Source organism: Panthera leo, chromosome E2 (genome assembly GCF_018350215.1).
Source record: "Panthera leo isolate Ple1 chromosome E2, P.leo_Ple1_pat1.1, whole genome shotgun sequence".
Classification (NCBI taxonomy): domain Eukaryota; kingdom Metazoa; phylum Chordata; class Mammalia; order Carnivora; family Felidae; genus Panthera; species Panthera leo.
This window is the reverse complement of record NC_056693.1, coordinates 16,922,777-16,948,493: the sequence shown is the minus strand read 5'-3', so window position 1 is coordinate 16,948,493 and position 25,717 is coordinate 16,922,777. Positions and strand designations below refer to the sequence as shown.

At 40.6% G+C, this 25,717-nt stretch overlaps 2 protein-coding genes and 1 long non-coding RNA gene across 4 annotated transcripts in view; 1 reads left to right on the top strand and 2 right to left on the bottom strand.

The window, feature by feature from the left end:
• LOC122207717 overlaps positions 1 to 25,717 on the bottom strand; it is an 84,971-nt gene that overhangs the window by 17,885 nt on the left and 41,369 nt on the right. Inside the window, exons 7-11 of the mRNA XM_042917903.1 lie at positions 9,471 to 9,719; positions 9,307 to 9,364; positions 5,398 to 5,498; positions 4,761 to 4,929; positions 3,906 to 3,956 (exon numbers count right to left, since the gene is read on the bottom strand). Of these exons, the coding sequence (XP_042773837.1) occupies positions 3,906 to 3,956; positions 4,761 to 4,929; positions 5,398 to 5,498; positions 9,307 to 9,364; positions 9,471 to 9,719 (628 nt within the window). The remainder of the gene's footprint in view (positions 1 to 3,905; positions 3,957 to 4,760; positions 4,930 to 5,397; positions 5,499 to 9,306; positions 9,365 to 9,470; positions 9,720 to 25,717) is intronic.
• Positions 7,287 to 9,670, bottom strand: LOC122208731 (3-oxo-5-alpha-steroid 4-dehydrogenase 1-like). The gene is given in 5 exon segments (XM_042920158.1): positions 7,287 to 7,652; positions 8,164 to 8,309; positions 8,714 to 8,870; positions 9,307 to 9,462; positions 9,464 to 9,670. Coding segments are annotated over 3 exon segments (414 nt in total). The 3' UTR covers positions 7,287 to 7,652; positions 8,164 to 8,309; positions 8,714 to 8,819.
• On the top strand, positions 9,541 to 15,746 carry LOC122208734. Of its 2 annotated transcripts, XR_006197338.1 has the most exons (4): positions 9,541 to 9,628; positions 13,917 to 13,997; positions 14,562 to 14,797; positions 15,708 to 15,746. It is a non-coding gene; the product is annotated as an uncharacterized LOC122208734 (long non-coding RNA). The 2 variants fall into 2 exon arrangements; XR_006197339.1 differs by lacking the exon at positions 15,708 to 15,746 and having other exon boundaries at positions 14,562 to 14,835.

Below are 25,717 nucleotides of genomic sequence, written 5' to 3'. Positions count from 1 at the left end.
TGGGTGTTCAGATATTTGTCATACATTATACAATTTCTACACTCAATATTTAATAAAATCAGTTTTAAAATGTCAATTACAATACAGTATGGAAAGAACTACAACAGACGCAGCATAGGGGAATGTCAGCACAGTCACTCAGTTACCAAGCATAATCAAGAGACTGAAGCAGGCTTCACAGAATCCAGAGAAAGTGGTGGTATGGGATATGTCCCCTCTTGTGTTTCTTGTGCCATAGAGGCAAGAGATAGCACTGTGCATTATGGGAATAGCTAGAGTCGAGTGACAAAGGGAACAGACTAACGAAGTTAAGAAGGATCAGATCATGAGACATTTTGACTTGTTCTCATAGCTGAGGGGGTTCTAAGCAGGATAAATTACATCTAATTACAAGTAGATGAATCTTGCTATGGAAAATGAAATAGTGACTTACTTAGGTTAAAGGGTATGTGAAAGTTTCATGTAACATATAGAAGATTAATTGGGGCCCGGGCGGGGCGGGGGTGGTGGTGGAAACAGAGGATTCCAACAAGCAAAAACAAACTGAACAGCATTCCTTTTCTTTTCTTTTTTTCTCGAGGAGAGAGCAAGAGAAAGAGTGAACAAGTGAGCAGGGGAGGTGGGGGTAGGGAGAATCTTAAGCATCTTAAGCAGGCTCCACTCCCAGCTGCAGAGCCCAAAGTGCAGCTTGAGCTCATGACTGTGAGATATGACTGGAGCCAAAATCAAGAGTTGGACACTTAACAACTGAGTCACCCAGGCACCCCTGAACAGCATTCCAAGTAGAGTGAACAGGGTAAGCTGTAGAGAAAGGAATATAGCCTGTATGTCTGAAGAGAAGACAGTTCACTGGGATAACTGGTGAGGTATTCTGGGAAAGGGGTAGACAGAAGTGATACTGGAGAAATCCAAAGGGCCCACGACAGAAAGGTCTTAGATGACAGATCATCCCTGCCAAGATTAAACCGCCTTCTCCAATACTAGGATTGGTGCTCCAATAAACATAGAATGTGCTTTACAGTAAATGTGTAATGAAATGTATAAAAGTATAGCTTTGTCCTGAAAGCAATAGGGATTTACTGAATAAAGGAAATGACATGCCTGGACTATTTTACTGGCAAGGAGTAAAAGTAGAGCCACGTGGTCCAATTAGGAGGACAATGCACTATTCCCCCTACACAAAAGTCTGATCTGGGATGCAGACAGTGGTGTGAGGTTATAAGGCATGACAACAAGAAACAGGAAACAGAAGCAATGGGATTTGGGACCAGGAGGTAGGAGTTGGGAGAACTCCAGGTTGCCAGTTTCAGTGCAAATTCAGTTGAATTTCCATTACTATCACATTCTCCAAACCTTATATAATGACCACTTTATATACAGGATGTTATGAGGAAGCCCATGGTCACAAAGCTAGTAAAGTGCAAAAACAGGATAAGACTCTACTCTTTTTAACAGTGCATAGCTTCTCATTAATACAGAGAAAGGACAATCTACCACTCTGAGGAGGAAATGAAGGGAGAAATGGACAGATGTCCAGGGTTGTAACGCAAGGGGAGCTGGAGTTCCTTCCTTACCAAAATGTGCTAAGAATGGATAGGGAGGATGTAGTTTCTCCTCTGAGAATCTGAGGAGGGTTCTGGCCAGGATGAAAAGGGGAAGACAAACTCACCAAATTCTCACAGAATTCAGAAGAAAAGTCAGAGAAAGGAAGAAACAGATTAATCCAGAAGAGAAAGAGTGTTTAAGGGCACCTGGATGGCTCAGTGAGTTAAGTGTCGGACTCTTAATATCAGCTCAGGTCATGATCTCAGGGTTCGTGGGATTAAGCCCCATGTCGGGCTCTCGCTGGCAGTGCAGAGCCTGCTTGGGATTCTTTCTCTCCCTCTCTCTGCCGCTCCCCCACTTACACGGTCTCTCTCTAAATAATATTTAAAAACATTAAAAAAAAAATAAAGCGTATCTTATTAGTCTCTCAAGAGAAAGGAATCCTTGAGAACTGATTGGCCAGAATGAAAAGCCACACTCAGACACATCCAAAGAAAAAACCTGAATATACTACAAATACTGCCATTCTTTAAAACTGACTACTCCAAAGCCACAGAAAGAGAGGAATTAGGTTATTAGGTTATTTCTAGACAAAATTTAAATAAACACTCCATATTAGAAATTTTACAACCAACATTTGCTGGTCATATCTCACACCAGATGCTTATACATTAAGTAGTTTGGGGGGTGGTGGTGCCTGGATGGTCAGTCAGTTAAGTGTCCAACTCCTGATTTTGGCTCAGGTCATGATCTCACAATTTGTGAGTTTGAGCCCTCCGTTGGGCTCTGTGCTAACAGCATAGAGCCTACTTGGGATTCCCTCTCCTTCTCTCTCTCTCTCTCTGCCCCTCCCCTGCTCAAGCTCTCAAAATAAATAAATAAACTTAAAAAAAAAGATTAAATTGGGCAAAAGACGAAGTACTTTAGAAAAATATGAATGACTTTTCTATATTTGTATTAGGGAAGGCCATGACATAAAAGAAGAAAACATTTTTTGAAAACTCTGAATCTAAAACACATACAGAATAGATTAACTGTGAAAAAACTTCTAAAACAACTTATAAATGACACAGAATATACTCAACATATATTCAACATAAACCAAAGAAGATAATGACCTTTGACAAGTGGGTAAAAGTAGAGGGATCCCAGTTGTATAATTTATTAAATGTGTAATTTGAAGTGACTTAATAGAATCTATTTCCTCATCTGTCAACTTAGAGTAATTCCATATTTCATCAATTCTGAGATGCCACTGGTTGTAAAGCCACCATTATTTTATACACCAGGAAAGAAAAAAAATTCCACCAGTGAAACTATGACTGGCCAGGAATTGTGAAACCAGTCCAAATTCAGAGAATTTAAAATGTGAAGGGGAAAAAAAAATGCATTACAGAATATCTCATGGAGTTGTTAATGTGGATTCAACAAGACAACACATGTAAAAAACTTCAAACTATAAATGGCTTAACAATCAGTTAAGTTAGTTGCTTTTGTCACTAGCATGATCCCATTCTGAAAACAAAATTACAAACCTACACTTTTGTACAGACAAAATTTGAAAAATTTTTTTTTTAATTTTTTTTTTTTAACGTTTATTTATTTTTGAGACAGAGAGAGACAGAGCATGAACGGGGGAGGGTCAGAGAGAGGGACACACAGAATCTGAAACAGGCTCCAGGCTCTGAGCTGTCAGCACAGAGCCCGACGCGGGGCTTGAACTCACAGACCACGAGATCATGACCTGAGCCAAAGTCGGCCGCTTAACCGACTGAGACACCCAGGCGCCCCCCAAATTTGAAAATATTAATCCTATCTCTACATGGTGGGACCATGGTTGACAAACTTTCTGAAATGTTCTCAAGTTTTGAAATGTTTTTAAGAACCCTATTTTACTTTAATCATTAGAAAGAGAGCAATTAGGTTATTTCTATCTTGGAGAAAAAAGTACATACAGCTGATGCAGGCAGGCAGGACTTCAGGCTGTTAGAAATTTGGAAGCATGTGACCCTGAAGCGGACAACAAAGAAATTAGTGAGACTGAAGTGAGTAACCTCATTCTGTTCTTTAACTTCTCTGCCAAAGCAGAGAGGCACATCTGTCACAACTATTCTGTGAATGGATAAAATCCAGGGAAATGGAAATTCTAGATGGATGAGACAATGTATGCAAAACAGACAGTCCTGGGTTAGACTCTTACCTGGTTTAGGAAAACTGCTCCATAAATTTGGTTTCCTTCTTGCTTACCCTTTTTTTTTTCAAATCACTACTGTAAATTTTTTGGATAGAATCCTGAAATAGGATATTGTTCTGTAAACCAAGAAGCCCTTTCCAAGAAGAGAGTGCCAAATACAACTTACCTCTGCCATGCCTTGTGATGTACAGCGGCTTTTCTCTCCTCTTCTGGACTCCTAGAAAATGAAAAAGATGGACAGTGGTTAATAAACGATGAGACAACAGACCCTTTCTGGAGCCCAGACGAGGCCAAATCAGAGCAAACCCTGGCCCCACTCCAGGCACGGAGAGTGAGCCCAAAGCCAAAGAAGGCTGTAACCCCATCCCCACTCTTATCATCACAGAAAGCAGGCGACCTTAGGGGCCCAGACGGGAGTCCTGGGAGAGAACCCCAGACTGTTGCCTCCTTCCTCCACAGGAGACTGAGCTCTTCCAGACTCCGTAGACAGAGTCCGAGAGGCAGCCGGCCACGTGGGGCTCTCCCACTGGGCCTTAGAAAGCCTCGCTTAATGTACTAACCACTGCTCCACGGGCACTGGTCGCCGAGCAAAGGAGGTCGGGCTCACAAACCACTTCGGGAGAATATCGCACAGACTTTCCGTCCAGGCAGAAGGTCACACAGCAGCGACACCTCTGACCTCGAGAAACCGCCAGCCAGCTTCAGAGCCAGCATGATACCACTCCCACACCCCGTGCCGATGCGCTGCTGATACCTCCCTCCCCCGAGTGAAGACTAGAGGCCTCGACATTCCCCAACCTCCGCTACGTCTTTACTTTTCAAGCGGGAGGACACAGCCTAGAAATGCCCAACGGCCACCCGTTTGTTAGACTCCAGACACACCCTGGCCCCGCCCCGGAGCCCCTCAGCATCCACTTTTCCGGGGTCCTCACATTCCAGTCTGGTAGAATCCGCCCCAAACTGGTGACACAGCCGGCCCGCAACGCCCCGACCCTTTACACCCGAACTCCCGCCAACTCACCACCGGCCAAGCCAACTTCGGCCGGAAGTGGAATATGCCGCGGAGCCCCCAGGAAAATTGTAGTCCAGGAGAGGAAAAATTCAGCTGGAGCCTGGCCGGCACAACAGTCTTCGCCCAGAGTCGCGTCGTGTTCCTAGCCTTCAGTGAAGGCCAGTACTGACAGTCCAGCCTCGCCTAGCATCTTCTAAGGACCTCGGCGCACCGACAGGTCCAAGCAGCAATAAGGTGGCTGCTGTTGGGTGGGGGAAGGGCTGTGGACCGAGGAGGCTTCTGGGAAATGTAGCCCCCCAGCCAGGGGAAGTGTCAGTCCCCGAAGTTAACCCGTCTGCAGCACTCCTCACTCCAAACTGGGAAATGACCAGAGGTCTCTTAAGAACTGTAGTTAAAAGCCGGGAAGCAGACAGCCCAGAGTACTCTCCACAAGGAGCCGTGCTCTGAGAGCGGGATCCTGAGTGGACGACTCCCCGACACGCCACTAACTAGGAATCCTCCCGGATGTGGGTTCAGCCCGTCCCACGATCCCTCCTGGTAGAGTGCTCAGGTGCGTTTAAGTGCTCAAGTTTCGGCTGAGAATTCATTCCCCCGTCCCGGGCACCACCAGAAAGCGCACTCCTCCCTCCGTCAGTACGGCCGTTACCCAGAAGCCAGGTGTCCGGGCTCTTCAACCCAATTCCGGCGGGGCCTCAGGGGCACCGGGAGCTGCGGATCCTCGGGACGTCTGGGAAATGTAGTCCCGGCCTAACGGGTTTGGGAATGTGGCGGAGGAGACCTTGAATGAAAGGTGGCAGTCTTGAACTCAGGACGGGGCGGGTGGGGGCAGAGAAGGGCCACCAGGAGGTTGAAGGAGGATAAGCGTAAGTCCGGAGTAGAAATCATGGAATACTAGTACTGAACTCTATATGCCATATATTAGTGTTTTCAAACTTGTTATAAGTACATAAATACAGGTAGAAATGCACTTGGGTCCTAAGTCTTTGGAAAGTTACACTAACATTTGTTAACAGTAGTTAATTGTTAGGATGTGTAATTGTAATTTTTTTCTTTTAAAAGTATCCCCTTATGGGGCGCCTGGGTGGCTCAAATGGTGAGGCGTCTGACTTCCGCTCAGGTCATAAGCTCGCTGTTCATGGGTTCCGCCCTGCATCGGGATCTCTGCTGACAGCTGTCAGCACAGAGCCTGGAGCCTGCTTCGGATTTTATGTCTCCCTCTCGCTCTCTCTCGCTCTCAAAAATCAACAAACATTAAAAGTATTCCCTTATATTTTCGCCATTATCTTGTCCTTATGAAACATTACTTATTCAATTTTGTTAAATATAAAATGAGTAAGTATAGATTCTGAAATTGATGAACTAGAAAACAAAAAAGTTGGTCAGATTTTTAAAATGTAGAGTTTGGTTCTAAAAGATACACGAGACACAATATTGATAAATGATAACAAAATGAAACAAATTAGAAGAAGAACATTAGAAAGGAGAAAGGTTAAACCATAGATATAGAATTTAAAAGAATCTTGAGGCTGTTATGAGCAACTCCATAACCACAGTAGAGGTCATTGTAGATTTTGCAGTGAAATTGAAATTACTAATTTCTGCTAAGAAGTAGAAAGCCTGAACAGAATAGCCATATTAAATGTAAATATGTCTTTAAAACTGTACTGTTAAAAGGTTCCAGATGGCTATAGCTGAGTTTTAACTACTTTTTGAATAATGATTTTTCACTTTATTCAGATGCCAGAAAAAGATCGAATACTCTCTAATTAGTTTTAGAGAATACTCTCTAATCAGACAGGCCAAAAGAAAAGTATTGATTAGTTTCACTTGGGTTAAAAGATAAACTGAGGCACTAAATTTTCAAGAGTTTGAGTGTACGTGAGTTTCCATTAGGCAGCATCAGACTGAAAGTGTTAGGAGTACTCTACCAACAGGAGCTAGTGGAGAGGTCTTTTTATAGAAAAGACACTGAGGAGCGCCTGGGTGGCTCAGTTGGTTAAACGTCCAACTTCGGCTCAGGTCATGATCTCACAGTTCATGGGTTCAAACCCTGAATCGGGCTCTGTGCTAACAGCTCAGAGCCTGGAGCCTGCTTCAGATTCTATGTCTCCCTCTCTCTCTGCTGCTTCCCCACTCATGCTCTGTCTCTCTCTCTCAAAATTAAATAAACATTAAAAAGAAAAAAGAGAAGACACTGAAACACAGCAAGGAAATTATCTGGTTAGACATAGCATAAGCAGTTGCCTTGTTTGGTAAAACTAACGTGGCTGTTTGTTATAGGTTGTTCTTAAATTTTATTTTCTCTGATAGGGGTGCATTGATTTTGGGTTAGGTTTTGATTTGCTTTGGTAAGCTACCAAGGCATTAGAACTATCTCAGTCTAATGGCATCCTTGTTTAATTATTTTAACATTTGTGATCATAGATGCGAAAATTCCAAATAAAAGGCTGATATCTTGGAGCTTGTGTTTTGTATGTCTTTTTTCCTTTTTCAAGCAATTTATATTTATTATATTTTCCAAAAGTCTGGGTTCGTAACAGATTGCAGATTTTATTTTTTGGACTTGAAGTAAATTTATTAATCTCATTATGATTAACACAGTAATTGATGACAATTTGCTAAGTGACAGTTTTTAGGAAATGGAGGGAGGGCAGGGAGACAAGATAGAAGAGGATTTGTTCCTATTAACCGTCCACCCAGTGTGGGTGGGTGAAAGCAGTAACCACACATCAAAGCCTGAGTTAACCCAAGCGTTCCTTCATGCAGGCGGTTCATATAAAGGAGTAAAAATCACAGTGAGCTTCTCCAGCTCTCAGACTGGCATCCTTCTCCCAGCTGGGTGCTCTTTCCAGAACACAGCAGCCCAAATCCATCGTGACTTGTTCAGACTTTTGAGTTTTCCTGAGGAGATCCAAAATATTTATTGCTTCGTGTTTTCAAGTAATTGGAAAAGGGTCAGAAAAAGGAATGAAGTTCATTGAATAACAAAATTTCTTTTCAAAAACGTTCTGTTCCCAGTTAAAATGAAGCATAGCTGCATCGGGAGCGTTTGCTGTGCAATTCTGAAACCAAACGAGACTCTACAAATCACTAACAATGAGCACATGGCTTCTACATAAAACCGCGTGAGAGAGGGACACCGTGGCTAGGAAGGTCAGCCAGGAAGGGGCTGCGCAGAGCCCACAGGGAGCCAGGGGCTGCTCGTGCTCTGGACCTACAGGTCAGCAGATCAGAGTGAACAGTCTCCTCCTTTCTTCCCCTGCTCCTGCAGTTTCTGGCTCTGCAGTTGTGGTGGCCACCGAGGCAGTGCTGTCCCTGGCCAGGAGGGGACCTCCACCACGTGTCCCATCAGAGCTTCACAGAGCAGCCCAGAGATTTAACAGCCTTCTAGTTGGAGATTTCTTTTACATACCTGGCAATACGTGGTGGATTTTATTCCTGTGATTTATCTCCGTGGACCTCTCAAGTGCATCTAGAGTAAGACATTCTGTTTCCAGATATTGTTTTGGAATACTGAGGGTACTGAGAAAAAAGTGCCTTACAACTTGCTAGTTCTACCTGGAAGGAAGAAAAATCATCTTAACCACAGACTACTGATGCCTTGTGGTGATCAGCATAAGGGGCTCCCTGCTCCCACCAGGGCCTCCAAGAAGTCCTCTCAGTGGAGGACAGAGCACCTTACCCCTTACATGAAGGCACCCAGCACCCTGCTCTGAGTGGAGTCACCTGGGGAGCCAGGCTGCCACAGGTGCCAGAGGCCTCTTGTCTGGGCCTCAGCTGGGCCCCTTTGTGTCTCCTTTCTCTGCCCCCAAGTTCTCTGCTGCAGAGCACCCACAGTGAGAGCCTGGGCATTTCCCTGGGGCTGTGACCACACTGCAGGTGCCCCTGGCCTCATTGACCCATTGGGGTGAGAGGGACAAGGGAGACAGCCCTGCCTTTATCAGGGGAGGGGGCAACATCACCTTTGGCCTTGAACTGATGGTTGGAATGGGTAGTACAAGGGGCGGTGACACGTTTCAGTCCACAGAGGCCATCAGAAATGGCTTGTAATCCTGATCTTGTGCACACTTAGCTGTACACAGCCAAAAGAGGAGACTCCAAAATCAGAGAAATGGTCACCTGTAATGACCCAGAGTTGCAGATTCTCGACCCGGTGTGCAGCCCGTTATTAGCTTGGTATTAGGCAGCTTACATATTTATCAGGAAAACACTCCTAGAGCAAATCTTGAAAAAGATGAAGTAGCAGGAAAATGACAGAAGAGTAATTCATTTATGTAGTCCCTAGAGACACATCACTAAAATGCTTCAAGTCAAAGACCATCCCGCTGACAATAAACTTACAATAAAAATGGGATTATAATTTTCCTGAATTTTGGATAATCTTCAAATTTTCAAGGAACCACTGGTGATACTCCTGTGCTCGGGAGAGTAAAAGGTAAAGAGAGTGGCTCCCCTTGGTATTTTATATTGTCTCCCCTGGTTTCCGGAGATTCCTCAGGATATGGTCTGAATGGATGTTTATCAGCATGCCTATTAACCACAAGCAGAAACCTACTAGAAATCGGGGATCAGTGACCCAGTCATCAGCATACACCGCATACTGACTCAAGTATCTGCTTTGCAAATAGCCGTTATAGATACACAACACGAACGCCAGCGTACATGCGTATAGGAGCATCGGCTTTTCTCCTCAGATCGGAAACGGGAAAAAACAAGCACCGTTGCGCGTAGCGGAGGAGTAACGTGGCCAGGAGGCTGCGGTTGGGCGCGTGGCGCAGGCGCTGCGGCAGCTGGTAGGTGGGGCGCGGGGACGCACAGCGCCCGTACGCCCAGCGCATCAGCTGCACCGAGCCCAGCAAGCCCAGCGCGCACTCCAGGTAGGCGAACGCGTCCAGGTGGCAACCCTCGGCCGGCTCCATCGCGGGGGACAGCGGGCGCGCCCCATGGCCCAGTGTCCGCGGCGGGCCACTTATAGAGAGGGGCGAGGGGCCAGGGGTGGGGGCTGCGGTTACCTGAGGCCAGTGCAGGCAGCAGACGCCAGGCATCGAGCCCCACCTCCGCCCCTTGCGGACCGGAGGGCAGGCCAGATTGCAGATTTTAAAAAAGAAAGAGGGGCGCCTGGGTGGCTCAGTCGGTTAAGCCTCCGACTTCAGCTCAGGTCACGATCTCATGGTCCGTGAGTTCGAGCCCCGCGTCGGGCTCTGGGCTGATGGCTCAGAGCCTGGAGCCTGCTTCCGATTCTGTGTCTCCCTCTCTCTCTGACCCTCCCCCGTTCATGCTCTGTCTCTCTCTGTCTCAAAAATAAATAAACGTTAAAAAAAAAAATTTAAAAAAAAAAAATAAAAAAAGAAAGAAAGAAAAAAAACCTTTGTATTTAACCACAATTTGAGAAATACTACTCTAAAAAACAAATGATGTGATGGGATATTTACCTGGTCTTTGAAGAAATAGCTATGTGGCTTTCAGTATTGTAATTAATATGACCAAAGACTCCCAAGAAAATAAGGTCGTATTTACATCCTTAATGAAAATTTCAAGGCTGGGGCACCTGGGTGGCTCAGTGGGTTGAACATCCGACTTGGGCTCAGGTCATGTCTCACAGTTTGTGAGTTCAAGCCCCACATCAGGCTCACTGCTGTCAGCATGGACCCTACTTTGGATCCTCTGCCCCCTCCCCCCCCCCCCCCCCCCCCAGTCTCTCAAAATAAATCATTTTTAAAAAATTCGAAGCTGGCTGTAATCTCCCTCCTGTAGCACTTGTTTGTCCCATCTTGGCCATATAGTAAAGATCAGACCAGTGTCTAAGAAACTGCAAAAGATAATATCTTTTATTCAGAGGTGCCCCTCTTCCACCTCTAACATGAGGGCATTAGTCATCCTGTGGGACATGCCTTACTGGCTGCAAACTCGTCTATCATTTGTAACTACCTTCACTTTATCATTTTGATTTAACAATCAGATCAGTTCCAGGGTGCCTGTGTGGCTCAGTGGGTTAAGCACTGGAGTTCAGCTCAGGTCATGATCTTGCGGTTTGTGAATTCAAGTCCCATGTAAGGCTCAGTGCTGACAGCTCAGAGGCTGGAGCCTGCCTCAGATTCTGTGACTCCCTCTCTCTCTGCCCCTCCCCTGCTCATGTTCTGTCTTTTGAAAAATAAATAAATGTTAAAAAAATTAAATATAAAGATCAGATCAGTTCCAGTGCCCCACATTTTAGATAACACTTACGGTTTACTCTCTACCCTCTCAATATTTGTCCCTTCAAGCAACTCCCAGACGTAGCAGAGATCACACTTGCACATTAGACCACCACATCTTAGAAAGTTATTATCCAACATGCAACAAGAAAGTAAAATTTCACAATGGTTGAGGCTAATACCACAAATTTGTATGTTACTTAAGCCTGTCTAATACATGCAGAGGGATCATCAATGGTAAGAAACAACTTTGGAGTGGGCACCAGTCATAGCATAGCTCTCTACCAAGCTCATTTAACAGAGACTATATTGGGAGCATTACATAAAATGGTTGCTCATGATGCTTTCAGTTGTTAAATTTAGTTAGAGGAGATATAGCAGCTGGTTATTTGGGAACACTAAAACAGTCATTAGTTATGCTCCAGAAACAGCTGCTGAAGCTTTGCCTTGGCTTTGATGCTGGCACTCTGACCCAAGCAGCTGCCAGTGCAGCTGATGTTAATCTGTATTTGTTGGTATACAAAGTTATCGGTACACATCAGTGGCTAACTTTCCATGGCTTGCCAAGCTAAGAAAAATGAAACTACTGACACTGAATTAACAGTGGCAAAAATTAAGAACTTTCATAAACATATACATTCTATAGGATCCACCCAATCCACTGCTAAGTATGTATCCAAGACAAATGAAAACGTAGATCTATAGAAAGACTTGTATACAAATGTTCATGGCAGCTTTATTTGTAATAGTCCCAAACCTGAAACAACCCAATTATTCATCAACAGGTGATTGGATAAACAAATTATGGTATGCTTACTCAGCAATAAAAAGAAACTGCTGCCACATGGATGGAGTCATGGATGGATTTATCCATGAATTCACAGATTCATGGATGGATTGATCACACAGTTGGTTAAGCAATTAAGTCTGTTAAGTATCTAAGCAAATGAAGCCAGATACCAAAGACAATGTCTAATTCCACTTATATAAAGTTTAGAAATAAGCAAAACTAATCTATGGAAATGGAAGTCAGAAGAATGATTATCTCAGAAGAGGATGGTTATTGTCTGGGAAGAATCCCTGGGAACTTTCTGAGGGGATGGAAATATTCTATTTCTTGATCTGGATAGTAAATACACAATTATATCCATATGATGTATACTTAAGATTTTTATATTTTACCATATGTAAATTATACTCTAATTTTTAAAAAGGGAAAGAGAGGGGCGCCTGGGTGGCTCAGTCGGTTAAGTGTCCAACTTCAGCTCAGGTCATGATCTCACAGTTCGTGGGTTCGAGCCCCGTGTTGGGCTCTGCGTTGACAGCTCAGAGCCTGGAGCCTGCTTCAGGTTCTGTGTCTTCCTCTCTCTCTGCCCCTCCCCCACTCACACTCTGTCTCTCTCAAAAATGAATAAACATTAAAATAAATTAAAAATAAATAAAAATAAAAAAGAGAAAGAAAAACCCTTCAGTCATTAAATAAATGGGTGGGAAAGTTTTAGAGACATGAGTCAGGGTAGAGAAAAGGGAAAAAGTAATGATGGGCAAACAGCCTGACACCTGTGGACTAATCAAGGGCCTACAAATATTTCAGACCTACGTATAGGCTTTAAGATATGAGAACTACAATAGGAAAATTAACATTTATAATCCAGTGTCTCTAAAATTCAATTTGGCCAGTTTAATTCTCAATAGTGTTTTATGTAGATATATAAAAATAATTTTGATGTAGGCTGCGCTTTTTATTGCATTTGATTTTAAGTGTGCTGAAGGCTTCATAAGTCCTGAAAGTTTATTTTGGTCTTAAAATAGCACTGCCCCTTCCTTCATTTCCTCTCTTCCTTCTGTTTTGTCTTCTTCATTCTCACACGTCTGAACTGGAAATAGTCTTCTACACCAAGGATCTTGGACTCTGCCATCCACATTTTAACGTGGTTCAGCATACTCAGTCCTCATTTAACTCCTCGTGAAAGGACTTTTCACTAGGCCCAGTGGAAATTTTTAGGAAAGACATGGGATTCTTTCTGATTAGAGATCTGGCCCATTTCCCCTGGTCTACAGGCCTCAAAATAATCAAATTTTCTCACGAGCCAACCAAAATCTAGGTTGCTTTTAGGCAACCTTTGAGACCCAATACATTCGATGCAAAGGGAAAGTTTGATATAACATGATTAAATAAAGCATGTACCCATTCTTCTTACTTTAGCAAAACCCTGCAAACCCTTCCTAGTAATTCTTGGGGTATAGTCCATATAGAAATGGAGACTTCCAATTTATCCTTTGAAAATCATAGGACAACTAACAGTACTCTTGCATCGGAATTTCATCTGAAACTTCTGACTTTACAGATATTATATCTTAATCATAGACTTAGGAAGTATGTGATTATGCTTGTTTTTTGTTTTTTTTTTCAGAGCTGCTTCTTTTTGAGATCATTAAGTCAAGTTTTAGGACATCATTTGGACTTGAGAATTATATGTAATGCAATTCTATTGAAAAGAAATATAGATACCTGATCCATGCCTCCTAACTTTATCTTTGGTTTTGCTGGGTTTTGTTTGATTCTTTTACCTCAGGTGCACATAGGGTTTTGGCTTTTTTTTTTTTTTAAAGATTTTATTTTAAGTAATCTCTGCACCCAACATGGGGCTTGAACTCACAAAGCCAAGATCAGGAGTTGGATACTCCACTGACTGAGCCAGCCAGGTGCCCCACAGGTGCATATAAGTTATATAAATAACAGCACTTCTACTTTAGGTTACTTAGCTGGTTAGTGTACTAGATTTTGATATTATAAAATAATATCAAGATTATATTTCCTATCCATTGATATCAGGCATGGCAATGTATAAAAGTGACATAGCCAGTTCAAAGCAGAAGCTTTAAGAGCTGTTGAATGGTTTCACCATCTCTTTTTTCCCTCTGCCACAAGACTTTTATGTTCTATCTAAGTGCTGCTTCTTCAACCTAGGTCCTGGAATAAAGGTGGTATGGAACAGAACAGCTGCCAACTTATAATGGACATGGATATGAGAAATAATTCCTTGTTGTTGTAAGTCCCTAGGCTTTTGGAGTCATTTGTCATAACATCATAATTTGTCCTAAACTGATCAACAAAGTTATTTATTTTAAATAATGTTATAGTACTCATGAACCCACCACCCAGCATATTATCTTTAACTTTGATAATAACCTATACGTTATTATATATAACCTCACCCTTACCCCTTCCTCTCCAAATGGAGCAAATATCATCCTGAATCCTGTGTTCATTAGTCCCTTGCTTTGCTTCTATGTAGTTTTACTGCATTTATATGTTTTGCTAAAAAGTAGATTTTTATCAAATTATTTTTTACTTTATAAAAAGGTCAATTATATGTAATCTTTGGAATCTTTTCTAACATTATCATAAGATTTTCTGTACTGTTGTGTGACATTGCCATTCATTTTGACTGCTATATAATTAATTCCATTGTGAGAACAAAGCACTTTCTCCAGTTGATGGACATCTGGGTTATTTCTGTGTTTTGGCTGTTGAGAGCAGTGCAACAATGTACATTCTTGTATATGTCTCCTGGTGTTCATGTGTAAGAGCTTATCTTGGGTGTATTCCTAGGAATGGAGTTCCTGGGCATGTAAATGTTCAACCACAGAAGATAAAACGAAATATTTTACAAGATGGCCTACTCATTCCTACAAGTAATTAACAACTGAACTTGGGAACACGCATCCTCTCCAACACTTGGTATTTGTATTGAATAACTTCTATTTGCCCCTCCCCATCAATTCTGTACCCTTTTCACCCTACTCTATGCCCCAGAGGCTGACCTGTATGGATTTCATCAATGTCAGGTATATATAACAAATATACTTTCCTAATTTGTACCTTGTTTTTTGTAGTTTCTAGTTGCATCCATCTGCCTACCAGGAGATCAGAGAGAGAGAGAGAGAGGAGAGTGAATGAGGCATTTATCTCCCCACCTCCTTTTTGTCCTTGTAGAAGTATGGTATTGACTATGTCCCTCAGCTAAAAGTCTCAGCTCCTGACAAGCATCCCTTCCACATAGCCCTCTCTATTTTGGGGTTCTGGTAGTCTCTTCCCCTGACTCCTCTCACGCTTAGGGTAATAATGGATCTCTGTCTCAGGATATTGTGGTTTCTCTATTACTGTCCACATTTTTATAAATAGTTCCTTTAATAATCACTACTCAACTTACCCAATTTGAGTGATATCTATTTCTTGAAAGGCCTTGACTGATACATTATTGTTAGACTCTAAATTTCCTAATTGGGAGGATGTAAAATGATATTTTGCTGTGCTTTTGAACTTGCATTTCTCCTATCCTTAATTACATTGAATCTCTCTTCATATATTTATTGATCTCATACTTTCTTTTTTGAAATGCTTGTTTATGTTTCCTGTCAATATTCCTATTGGGTTGTTTTACTTTTAGTACTGATTTTATTTTTATTTATATATTTTTTAAAGTTTATGTATTTATTTTGAAAGAGAGTGCATGTGAGTGGGGAAGGGGCAGAGAGAGAGGGAGAGAGAAAACGCCAAGCAGGCTCTGTGCTATCAGTACAGAGTCTGACGAGGGACTTGATCCCATGAACCATGACATCATGACCTCAGCCAAAATCAAGAGTCAGATGCTCAACTGACTGAGCCACTCAGTGGCTCCTTGCTTTTCTTACTGATTTTAGAAATGTTTGAAATATATATATTCTTTTTTTTTATTTTTAATGTTTATTTTTTGAGAGAGAAAGAGAGTGCAAATGGGGAAGGGGCAGAGAGAGAAGGAAATACAGAATCCGAAGCAGGCTCCAGGCTCCACGCCATCAGCACAGAGCCAGATGCAGGGCCTGAAGTCACAAACCATGAGATCATGACCTGAGCCAAAGTCGGACACCCAACTGACTGAGCCACCCAGGATCCCCCAAAGTATATATATTCTTGATATCAATTCTTTATTAGTTATGTGTATGGCATATGTCTTTTCCTAATTTATAACTTTTTTTTGTTTTAAAATTTCATTTGATGGTGACTGAACACTTACAATGGCCAAATATATAAATTGTTTAATTTTTAATCAACAATTTGTGTGTTTTATTTTAAGAAATATTTTCTTACCTCAATGTCTAAAAGGTATTCAACTATATATATGTTTTTTTACCAGTGTTTTAAGTTTTAACATTAAAATCCTTCATCTATATGGCTTTATCTTTGAGTATTGTTGAAGGTTAGATCTCATCTTTTTGCCAAATAAAAAAAACAAATTTTCCAGCTCCCGATTAAACTGTTCCTTCTTTCCTCACTGGCCTGTTGTCTCCAAGTGTACTGGAATGAATGGCGGCCTAGATTTACCATATTCATGGATTCTAAGATTTACCATATTCATGGATTCTAAGATTAAGATTCTAAGATTCTAAGATTGTTCAGTTTTCATGTAAATTAATAAATAAATTAAATGTAATCCCCCCAAAAATTTCAGCACAATTTTTTGTGGAAAATGTCAGGCCAATTCCAAAATATATGCAGAAATGCAAAGGATCTGTATCACTAAGGAAATGTGAAGAAGCTGAAGGATTTACATTTCCAGATATCAAGACTTGTGTTAAAGTCACAGTTGGGGAAGTCTGGGTTGCTCAGTCAGTTAAGTGTCCAACTTCGGCTCAGGTCATGATCTCACAGTTTCCTGAAGTTCAAGCCCTGCATCAGGCCCTGTACTGACAGCTTAGAGTCTGGTGCTTGCTTCAGACTCTATGTCTCTCTCTCTCTGCCCCTCCCCTACTCACTCTGTCTCTCTCTGTCTCTCTCAAACATTAAAAAAAATTTTTTTAATAAAAAAATAAATAAATAATATAAAGTCACAGTAAACAAATCTGTAGTTTGGTGCAAAGATAAGTAAGTAGATAATAGGACAGAATAGAAAGTCCGAAAATAGACTAAACATTTTTAGACACCAGGTTTATGACAAAGAAGCCACTGAATTTCAATAGTTAAATAATGGTCTTTTCATTGCATAGTGCTAAGTCAACTGGATATCTATGTGAGGAAAAAAATGAACCTTGATCCTTAGTTCAAATTATACATAATAATTCAAAACCAATAGCAGATCTATATGTACAAGGTAAAACAAAGTTTCTGGAAGAAAACATAGGGAAATGTCTTTATGATATTGGTACGGCAAGGATTTTTTTTAAATTTAATGTTTATTTATTTTTGAGAGAGACACAGAGAGTGGGGGGAGAGGGGCAGAGAGACAGGGAGACACAGAATCTGAAGCAGGGCCCAGGCTCTGTGCTGACAGCTCATGTGGGGCTGGAACTCACAGACCACAAGATCATGACCTGAGCCAAAGTTGGATGCTCAACCAACTGAGCCACCCAGGTGCCCCGTGGTATGGCAAGGATTTTTAAAATTGATACAAGAAACACTGACCATAAAAGAAAAAAACACTGATAAATTAGCTGTCCCTAAGATTTAAGAAATTCTATTCATTAAGCGATACCTTTAAAAAAGTAAAAAGTCAAGCTAGTGGGAGAAATAATTCATATCTCTGGCAAAGAATATATATCCAGAACATATATCCACAAATTAATAAAGACATACAAGCCGGTAAATATGTGGACAATATACAATAGGCACTTCACAAATGAAGATACCTAAATGGCCTATAATATACAAAAAGATACTCCACATCATTAGTTATCAGAAAAATGCAGTGTTACAACTACATTCCCAGATGTCTTTTTTGCCATTGTTTTCATCAGAAAAGAATCCAAAGAGGGTCCATGCATTGACTGTTGTCTCTGAAGTCTCTCTTAATCTAGAATATTCCTTTGTTTTCACACCATTGCTTTAATTAATCAAACAGGTTAGTTGTCCTGAAGAAAATGCAACTTGCCTGATTGCTTCTGTTTCACATTACTGATCTTTTTCTCTACATTTTATGTGTATTGTTAGTAAATGAAATTAAACATTTGATTAGATTTTTAAAATTATTGGCTCTGTCTTTATGCTGTATAACATCAATTAGCACATAATATTTAGTTGTCCTACTTTGAGGCTGAGATTGACCAGTGATGAAACTGATCTTTCCACTTAAAATTAAAAAAACTTTTTAATGTTTATTTATTTTTGAGAGATACACACACAGTGCGACTGGGGCAGGGGTAGGGAGAGACAGAGACAGAGAATCCAAAGCAGGCTCCAGGCTCTGAGCTGTCAGCACAGAGCCCAGTGTGGGGCTCCAACCCACAACTGGGGGGATCATGACCTAAGCCGAAGTCTGATGCCTAACCAACTGACCCACCCAGGCGCCCCTGATCTTTCCACTTTAAAGTTATATTTTAGGGGTGCCTGGGTGGCTCAGTCGGTTTAGCGGCCAGCTCTTGATTTCAGCTCAGTTCATGATCTCATGGTTTGTGGAATCAAGCCCCACGTCAGGCTCTGCACTGACAGCATGGAGCCTGCTTGTAATTCTCTGTCTCCCTCTCTCTCTGCTCCTCCCTGCTCATGCTCTTTCTCTCAAAATAAATAAAGTTTAAAAAAATCATCAGGGTGATATTCTAATAACTTAAAAAAAAAATAAAGTTGTATTTTATATAGGGTGACACGTTAGTATCCTAAAACTACCCATTTCTCAATCACCCTTTATTTAGGGTTTTGGTATTCATTGATACTTACCGCTTGAATCAGTTACTTCATTGAGGTTGTAAAATGTTGATTTTTCTAATTCTAGCATTCTTCTTACAATTGTTAACTAGAACTATTCTGTATAGAACTTTTCTTTATAAATTATTTAGCTATTTTATACCTTTACTAGGACTATTTGGTACTATGAAATACAATTCGTATGGAGAAAGCAAAATAAAATTTAAATTCTCTTTAATTATGTTTTTATTTTTATTTTTTTAAGAGAGAGTACAAGCAGGGGAAAGGGGCAGAGGGAGAGAAAGAATATGGGGCTAGATCTCATGACCCTGGGATCATGACCTGAGCCAAAATCAAGAGTCAGATGCTCCACCAACTGAGCAACCCAGGCGCCCCTAATTATCATGCTTTTCATATAAGAAGTTGGTACTATATATATATAGTGTATATATATATATAAAGGTTTTTTTAATGTTTATTCCTTTTTGAGAGAGCACAGAAGCAGGGGAGGGTCAGCGAGAGGCAGACATAGGATCTGAAGTGGGCTCCACACTGACAAGTGAGCCTGATGTGGGGCTTGAATTAAAAAATGGTGAGATCATGACCCAAGCTGAAGTCAATGCTCAACCAACTGTGCCACCCACGTGCCCCCCCCAAAAATGAGTTTTGATTTCTTGCAGACAGTTGATCTTATGGATTTTCACAAATTGCTATATTTCAATCATCTGTAGTTGTTAGTCTTTTTCTTGTTAAAATTGTCTTATCTTTGGGGCCCTGGATAGCTCTGTTGGTTAAGGTTGATCTCAGCTCAGGTTATGATCTCATGGTTCATGGGTTCAAGTCCCACATCGGGCTCTGCGCTGACAGTGCAGAGCCTGCATTGGATCCTCTGTCTTCCTCTCTCCCTGTCTCTGTCTCTTCCTCTCTCAAAAACAAGTAAGTATTAAAAAACACTGTCTTATGTTTGGTCAGTAAGAGTCCTTTGAAGATGATTCCTGTGTCTTTTAAAATGACCCCAGTAGTCTTTGATAACTTTCCTGTTTTCTGATCACTGAGAGTACCTATGCATTTTGTAACTGATGTGTGATTTAACTGCAATGTGATGAGTGCAGTTTAAGATATCATCTACTGGTATTTGGTTGATACTTGCTTTTTTTTTCATTGAAGTCTAATTAACATACAGTGTTACATTAGTTTCAAGTGTGCAATAAGATTCAACAATTCTATACCTTACTCAGTGCTCATCTGTCGTGACCGGCGCGACAAACACCGAGGTCAGGGTCCTGAGGGTAGGGGAATGCAAGAAAAAAAGAGAGAAGAGAGCAAGTTTGGGAACAGGAGGGTCCCCTGGGCTGATGGCCCAAGTGACGGCTTTATTGTTGCTGTACACAATCTTTTATAATATAAGACTCTTATGGATCAGGTCATTCTAAGAATAAACAGGTTTCACATGATCACTGCCAGCCAAAACATTTAGTTCTGTGTACCTTGTGAACTTTCTGAATGGGTCATAAGACCTTGTTGATAGATTGCTAGCAAAACACAGTTCCCATGTTTGTTTCTATCTGACTCGGGGTAGAAAAAGGGAGGTAGCATTACTGCCAACACCTGCAGACCACAGGCTTCAGGAACTTTCTCAGCCTTGACAAGGCTTTCGTATGCCCTTGAAAGTGGGGGAATGGGAGGGGGAACCACCGGGTTGGCTTGAGTCAACAGGGAACATTGCTCGACCCGGTCTCAGCCTGGCACCGGGGCCTGGCCCCCCACACTCATCGCGATAACTGTACTCTTAATCCCCTTTATTTCACCCCCCCTCCCCCTTTCCTCTGGCAACTACCAGTTTGTTCTCTGTATTTAAGAGTCTGGGTTTTTTTTTTTTCCTTTGTTTTGTTTCTTAAATTCTGCATCAATGAAATTGATACTTTATTATCAACTTCCATAAATGCTCCAGGTTTGCTTGGAAAGAATGTATATTTTGAAAGTTGCCAGCTGCATGTGCTAGATATGTCCCAGTAGGTAAAATTCATTAACTGTGCTATTCAAACTATCTATAAGCTTAATAACCTGTCTTCTTGATCAGTCACTTAGAACAATTGTAAAATCTCCCATCACTATAGTCATTTTACCTCTGTTTCCTCTCTTCATTCTCAGAATTTTACTTACTGCCACTTAAACTACTTTTGTCAAGGTCACCAATGACTTTAACACTGCTAAATAACTGAATGATCAGTTTCTCAGTCTTCTTTTTATTTGACCAATTAGCAAAATTTGATAAAGTTCATTACTTCCCCCTTTTTAAAACACTTTTTATTCACTTTGCCTCCAGTATATGACCGTTTTTTGGTTTTCTCCTAATTCCCTAGGTCTACTTTCCTGTCACCTATGCTGCTTCCTCTTTGCTTCTCTGATCTCTAAATGCTGGAATTCTGCCACACACCCGCCCCCTCCCCCCCACCCCGAGGTCAGTCCTTAGATCTCTTCTCATCCAGTCCATTGGCTTTAAGTACAATTAATATCCTAACAACTCATGAAAGTATATCTCTAGTCATCCTTATCTTCTAGATTCCGTATCCATATATCTGTCTAGTAGGATTCTGTGCTTGGAAATCTAGGCATATCCCCTTGTTCATCTAGACCCACAAAACAGCTGGTACGACAGATTTTCCATCTCAACAGATGGACATTACATCTTTCAAGTTGATCAGGCCAAAGATCTTGGCAATAGCTTTGATTCTTCTCTTCGTCTAATGAACCACATCAAACCTATCAGCCAAGTCTTTACAGCTCTACCTTGAAAATGTCTCAAGAAATTTACTACTTCTCAATACATCAACCACTATCACACAGATCTAAGTAACTTTTATCTGAAGCCTCTTGATTTGTATCTCTGGTTCCACACTTGCTCCTTTATTATAATTAGGTCCTATAAGACAATTTTTAAGACAATTCTTTTAAAACTTAAGTCAGATTGTGTTAATCTTTTGCTTAAAGCCTTCCAATGGTCTTACAGTTATTACAAAACAAAACCTAAACTCCTTCCTAGACTCATCTTTAAGGCACTACCTAATCTGGCTCTCAATCTCTTTCTAAATTTTATCAATTACTACTCTCTTCTTAATTTACTCTAACCAAAGTCCTATTCCTTATCAATACTTGAATATATCAGGCATGCTCTCACTGAAGGGTCTTTAAAGATTCTGTTCTTTATAGTTAAGTGTTCTTTATCCAAATTTCCCCATGACTTATTCCCTCACTTCCTTCAGTTCTCTACTCAAATGTCATCTTCTATTTCCACTTTTTGTAGTGACAAATGGCCTTATTTCAGATTAATCCATAAAAGATAATAAACTTTGGTAAAAGATCTGTATGCTAAAAACTAAAGAAAGCTTATGAAAGAAATGGAAGAAGTCACAAAGAAATGGAAAATGCTCATGGACTAGAAGAACAAATATTGTTAAAATGTCAATGCTACCCAAAGCAATCTACACATTCAATGCAATCCCAATCAAAATGGCACCAGCATTCTTCACAGAGCTAGTACAAACAATCCTAAAATTTGTATGGAACCACGAAAGACCCCAAATAACCAAAGTAATGTTGAAAAAGAAAACCAAAGCTGGAGGCATCACAATTCTGGATTTTAGCCTGTATTAACAAAGCTGTAATCATCAAGACAGTATGGTATTGGCACAAAAACAAACATAAAGATCAATGAAATAGAATAGAGAACCCAGAAATGGACCCACAAATTTATGGCCAACTAATCTTCAACAAAGCAGGAAAGAGTATCCAATGGAAAAAAGACAGTCTCTTTAGCAAATGGTGCTCGGAGAACTGGACAGCAACATGCAGAAGAATGAAACTTGACCACTTTTTTTACACCATACACAAAAATAAATTCAAAATGGATGAAAGACCTAAATGTGAGACAGGAAACCATCAAAATCCTATAGGAGAAAACAGGTACCAACCTCTTTGACCTCGGCTGCAGCAACTTCTTACTTGACATGGCTCCAATGGCAGGAGAAATAAAAGCAAAAATTAAGTATTGGGATCTCATCAAGGTCAAAAGTTTCAGGGGTGCCTGGGCAGCTCAGTTGGTTAAGCGTCCAACTTTAGCTCAGGCCATGAACTCACGGTTCATGACTTCGAGCCCCACATCGGGGTCTATGCTGACAGTTCGGAGCCTGGAGCCTGCTTCAGATTCTGTGTCTCCCTCTCTCTCTGCCCCTCCCCTGCTCACACTCTGTCTCCCAAAAAATAAGCATCAAAAATTAAAAAAAAAAATCAAAAGCTTCTGCCCAGCAAAGGAAACAATCAACAAAACTAAAAGGCAACTGACAGAATGGGAGAAGATATTTGCAAATGACATATTGGATAAAGGGTTAGTATCAAAAATCTATAAAGAATTTACCAAACTCAACACCTTAAAAACAAATAATCCAGTGGAGAAATGGGCAGAAGACATGAATAGACACTTTTCCAAAGAACACATCCAAATGGCAAACAGACACAGGAAAAGATACTCAACATCACTCATCTTTAGAGAAATACAAATCAAAACCACACTGAGATACCACCTCACACTGGTCAGAGTTAAAATTAGCAGTTAAAAACTGCTAAAATTACTCTCAACAATAGCCAAATTATGGAAAGAGCCTAAATGTCCATCAACTGATGAATGGATAAAGAAATTGTGGTTTATATACACAATGGAATACTACGTGGCAATGAGAAAGAATGAAATATGGCCTTTTGTAGCAACGTGGATGGAACTGGAGAGTGTGATGCTAAGTGAAATAAGCCATACAGAGCAAGACAGATACCATATGGTTTCACTCTTATGTGGATCCTGAGAAACTTAACAGAAACCCATGGGGGAGGGGAAGGAAAAAAAAAAAAAAGAGGTTAGAGTGGGAGAGAGCCAAAGCATAAGAGACTGTTAAAAACTGAGAACAAACTGAGGGTTGATGGGGGGTGGGAGGGAGGGGAGGGTGGGGGATGGGTATTGAGGAGGGCACCTTTTGGGATGAGCACTGGGTGTTGTATGGAAACCAATTTGACAATAAATTTCATATATTGGAAAAAAAATAAAATAAAAAAATAAAAACTGCTAAAATTAACGACTCAGGAAACAACAGATGTTGGTGAGCATGTGAAGAAAGGGGAACCCTTTTGTACTGTCGGTGGGAATGCAAACTGGTGCAGCCACTCTGGAAAACAATATGGAGGTTCCTCAAAAAATTAAAAATAGAATCACTCTATGACCCAGCAATTGCACTACTAGGAATTTATCCAAAGGATACAGGAGTGCTGATTTGAAGGGGCACATGCACCCCAATGTTTATAGCAGCGCTATCAACAATAGCCAAATTATGGAAAGAGCCCAAATGACCATCAACTGATGAGTGGAGTAAAAAGATGTGGTATATATATATACAAGAGAATAGTACTCGGTGATGAAAAAGAATGAAATCTTGCCATTTGCAACAATGTGGATGAACTGGAGGGTATTATGCTAAGCGAAATAAGTCAGAAAAAGATATCATATGATTTCACTCATATGTGGAATTTCAGAAACTTAACAGATGATCATAGGGAAGGGTAGGAAAACTAAGATAAAAACAGAGAGGGAGGAAAACCATAAATAGGGAGAACAAACTGAGAGTTGATGGGGGTTTGGGGTGGGAGGGTGGGGAAAATGGGTGATGGACATTAAGGAGGGCACTTGTTGGGATGAGCACTGGGTGTTATATGTTAAGTGATGAATCCCTGGAATCAACTCCTGAAGCTAAGAGTACACTGTATGTTAGCCAACTTGAAGATAAAAATAAATACATAAATATTAATTCAAAATAAAATGTTTCATGGATTGCAAAAAAAGAAGATAATCAACTCTGGACTATATATATTTTATACACACACACGCACACACACAATGTGAAAGCATTGGGGAACAACCAAAAACAGGCAAAAAAATTGAAGGGAAGTTGACCTTTGAAAAAAAGAAAAGTGTACTGTGAGACATTAATTTTTAAACAGGTTATCATGTAATGGAACTTTCCAGCCTCTGTGGTATGGGGTAGCTAAACTCAAATAGAGAGCCACAGTATTATTGTCCTGAGAAGTTGGAGGATGAAGTTTCAGGCTGTTTTAAAAACTCTTTAAAAATAAAGTTAAATTCCAGAAAGGAGGAGCTACAGAGAGGATATTCAACATCTACTTATAAATTCTGTCCAAATCTTTGGCTGATGCCTGAACTTCACAAATTTATGTAAACTCCAAAGAGCCTATAGAAATCAATAGCTAGAAGATGTAAAGAATGAAGCAGATATTTCAGCTATTGCTGGATTTTAAATCCAGCCAATGTAGCTGTTTTTAGGACAAAGAACATTCTCCAGAAAATTATAACAAAATTCATAATCTCTACAACATATTCACAAGGTTCAGTATACAATCAAAATTAGTAGATAAGCAAAAATATACGAAAGGTAAGAAAGAATCAAGAGAAAAAGTTATCAATAGAGAATGACTCTAAAATAGTTCAGATGTTGGCATTAAAAAAATTGGGTATTTCTAAACTTGTGCATGTGCATGTGTTAAAACATTAATAACATAAAACTTAACATTTTAACAATTTTACCTGTACAATTAAGTGGCATTAAGTATATTCATAGTGTTTTATAATCCTCACTATTTCCAGAATTTTCTCATCTGAAACAGAACCAATGTACCCATTAAACAATAATTCTCCATTTCTTCCTCCTTTATTCCAGTAATCTCTATCATACTTTCTGTATGAATTTACCTATTCTAGTTACCTTATGTACATGGGAATCATACTTTTCCAAGGTTCAGTTATGTCGTAGTATGTATCCAAATTTCTTTTGCATGGCTGCATAATATTCCACTTTTTGTATATCCCACATTTTGTTTATCTGTTCATCTATTGCTGGACACTTGGATTGTTTCCATTTTTTGGCTATTCTGAATATGCCACTATGAACACTAGTGTACAAGGATCAGTTTGAACCCCTGCTTTCAATTCTTCTGGATATATACTTAGGTAGAGAAATGCAGAATCATATGGTAATTTTTTGAGGAACTGCTAA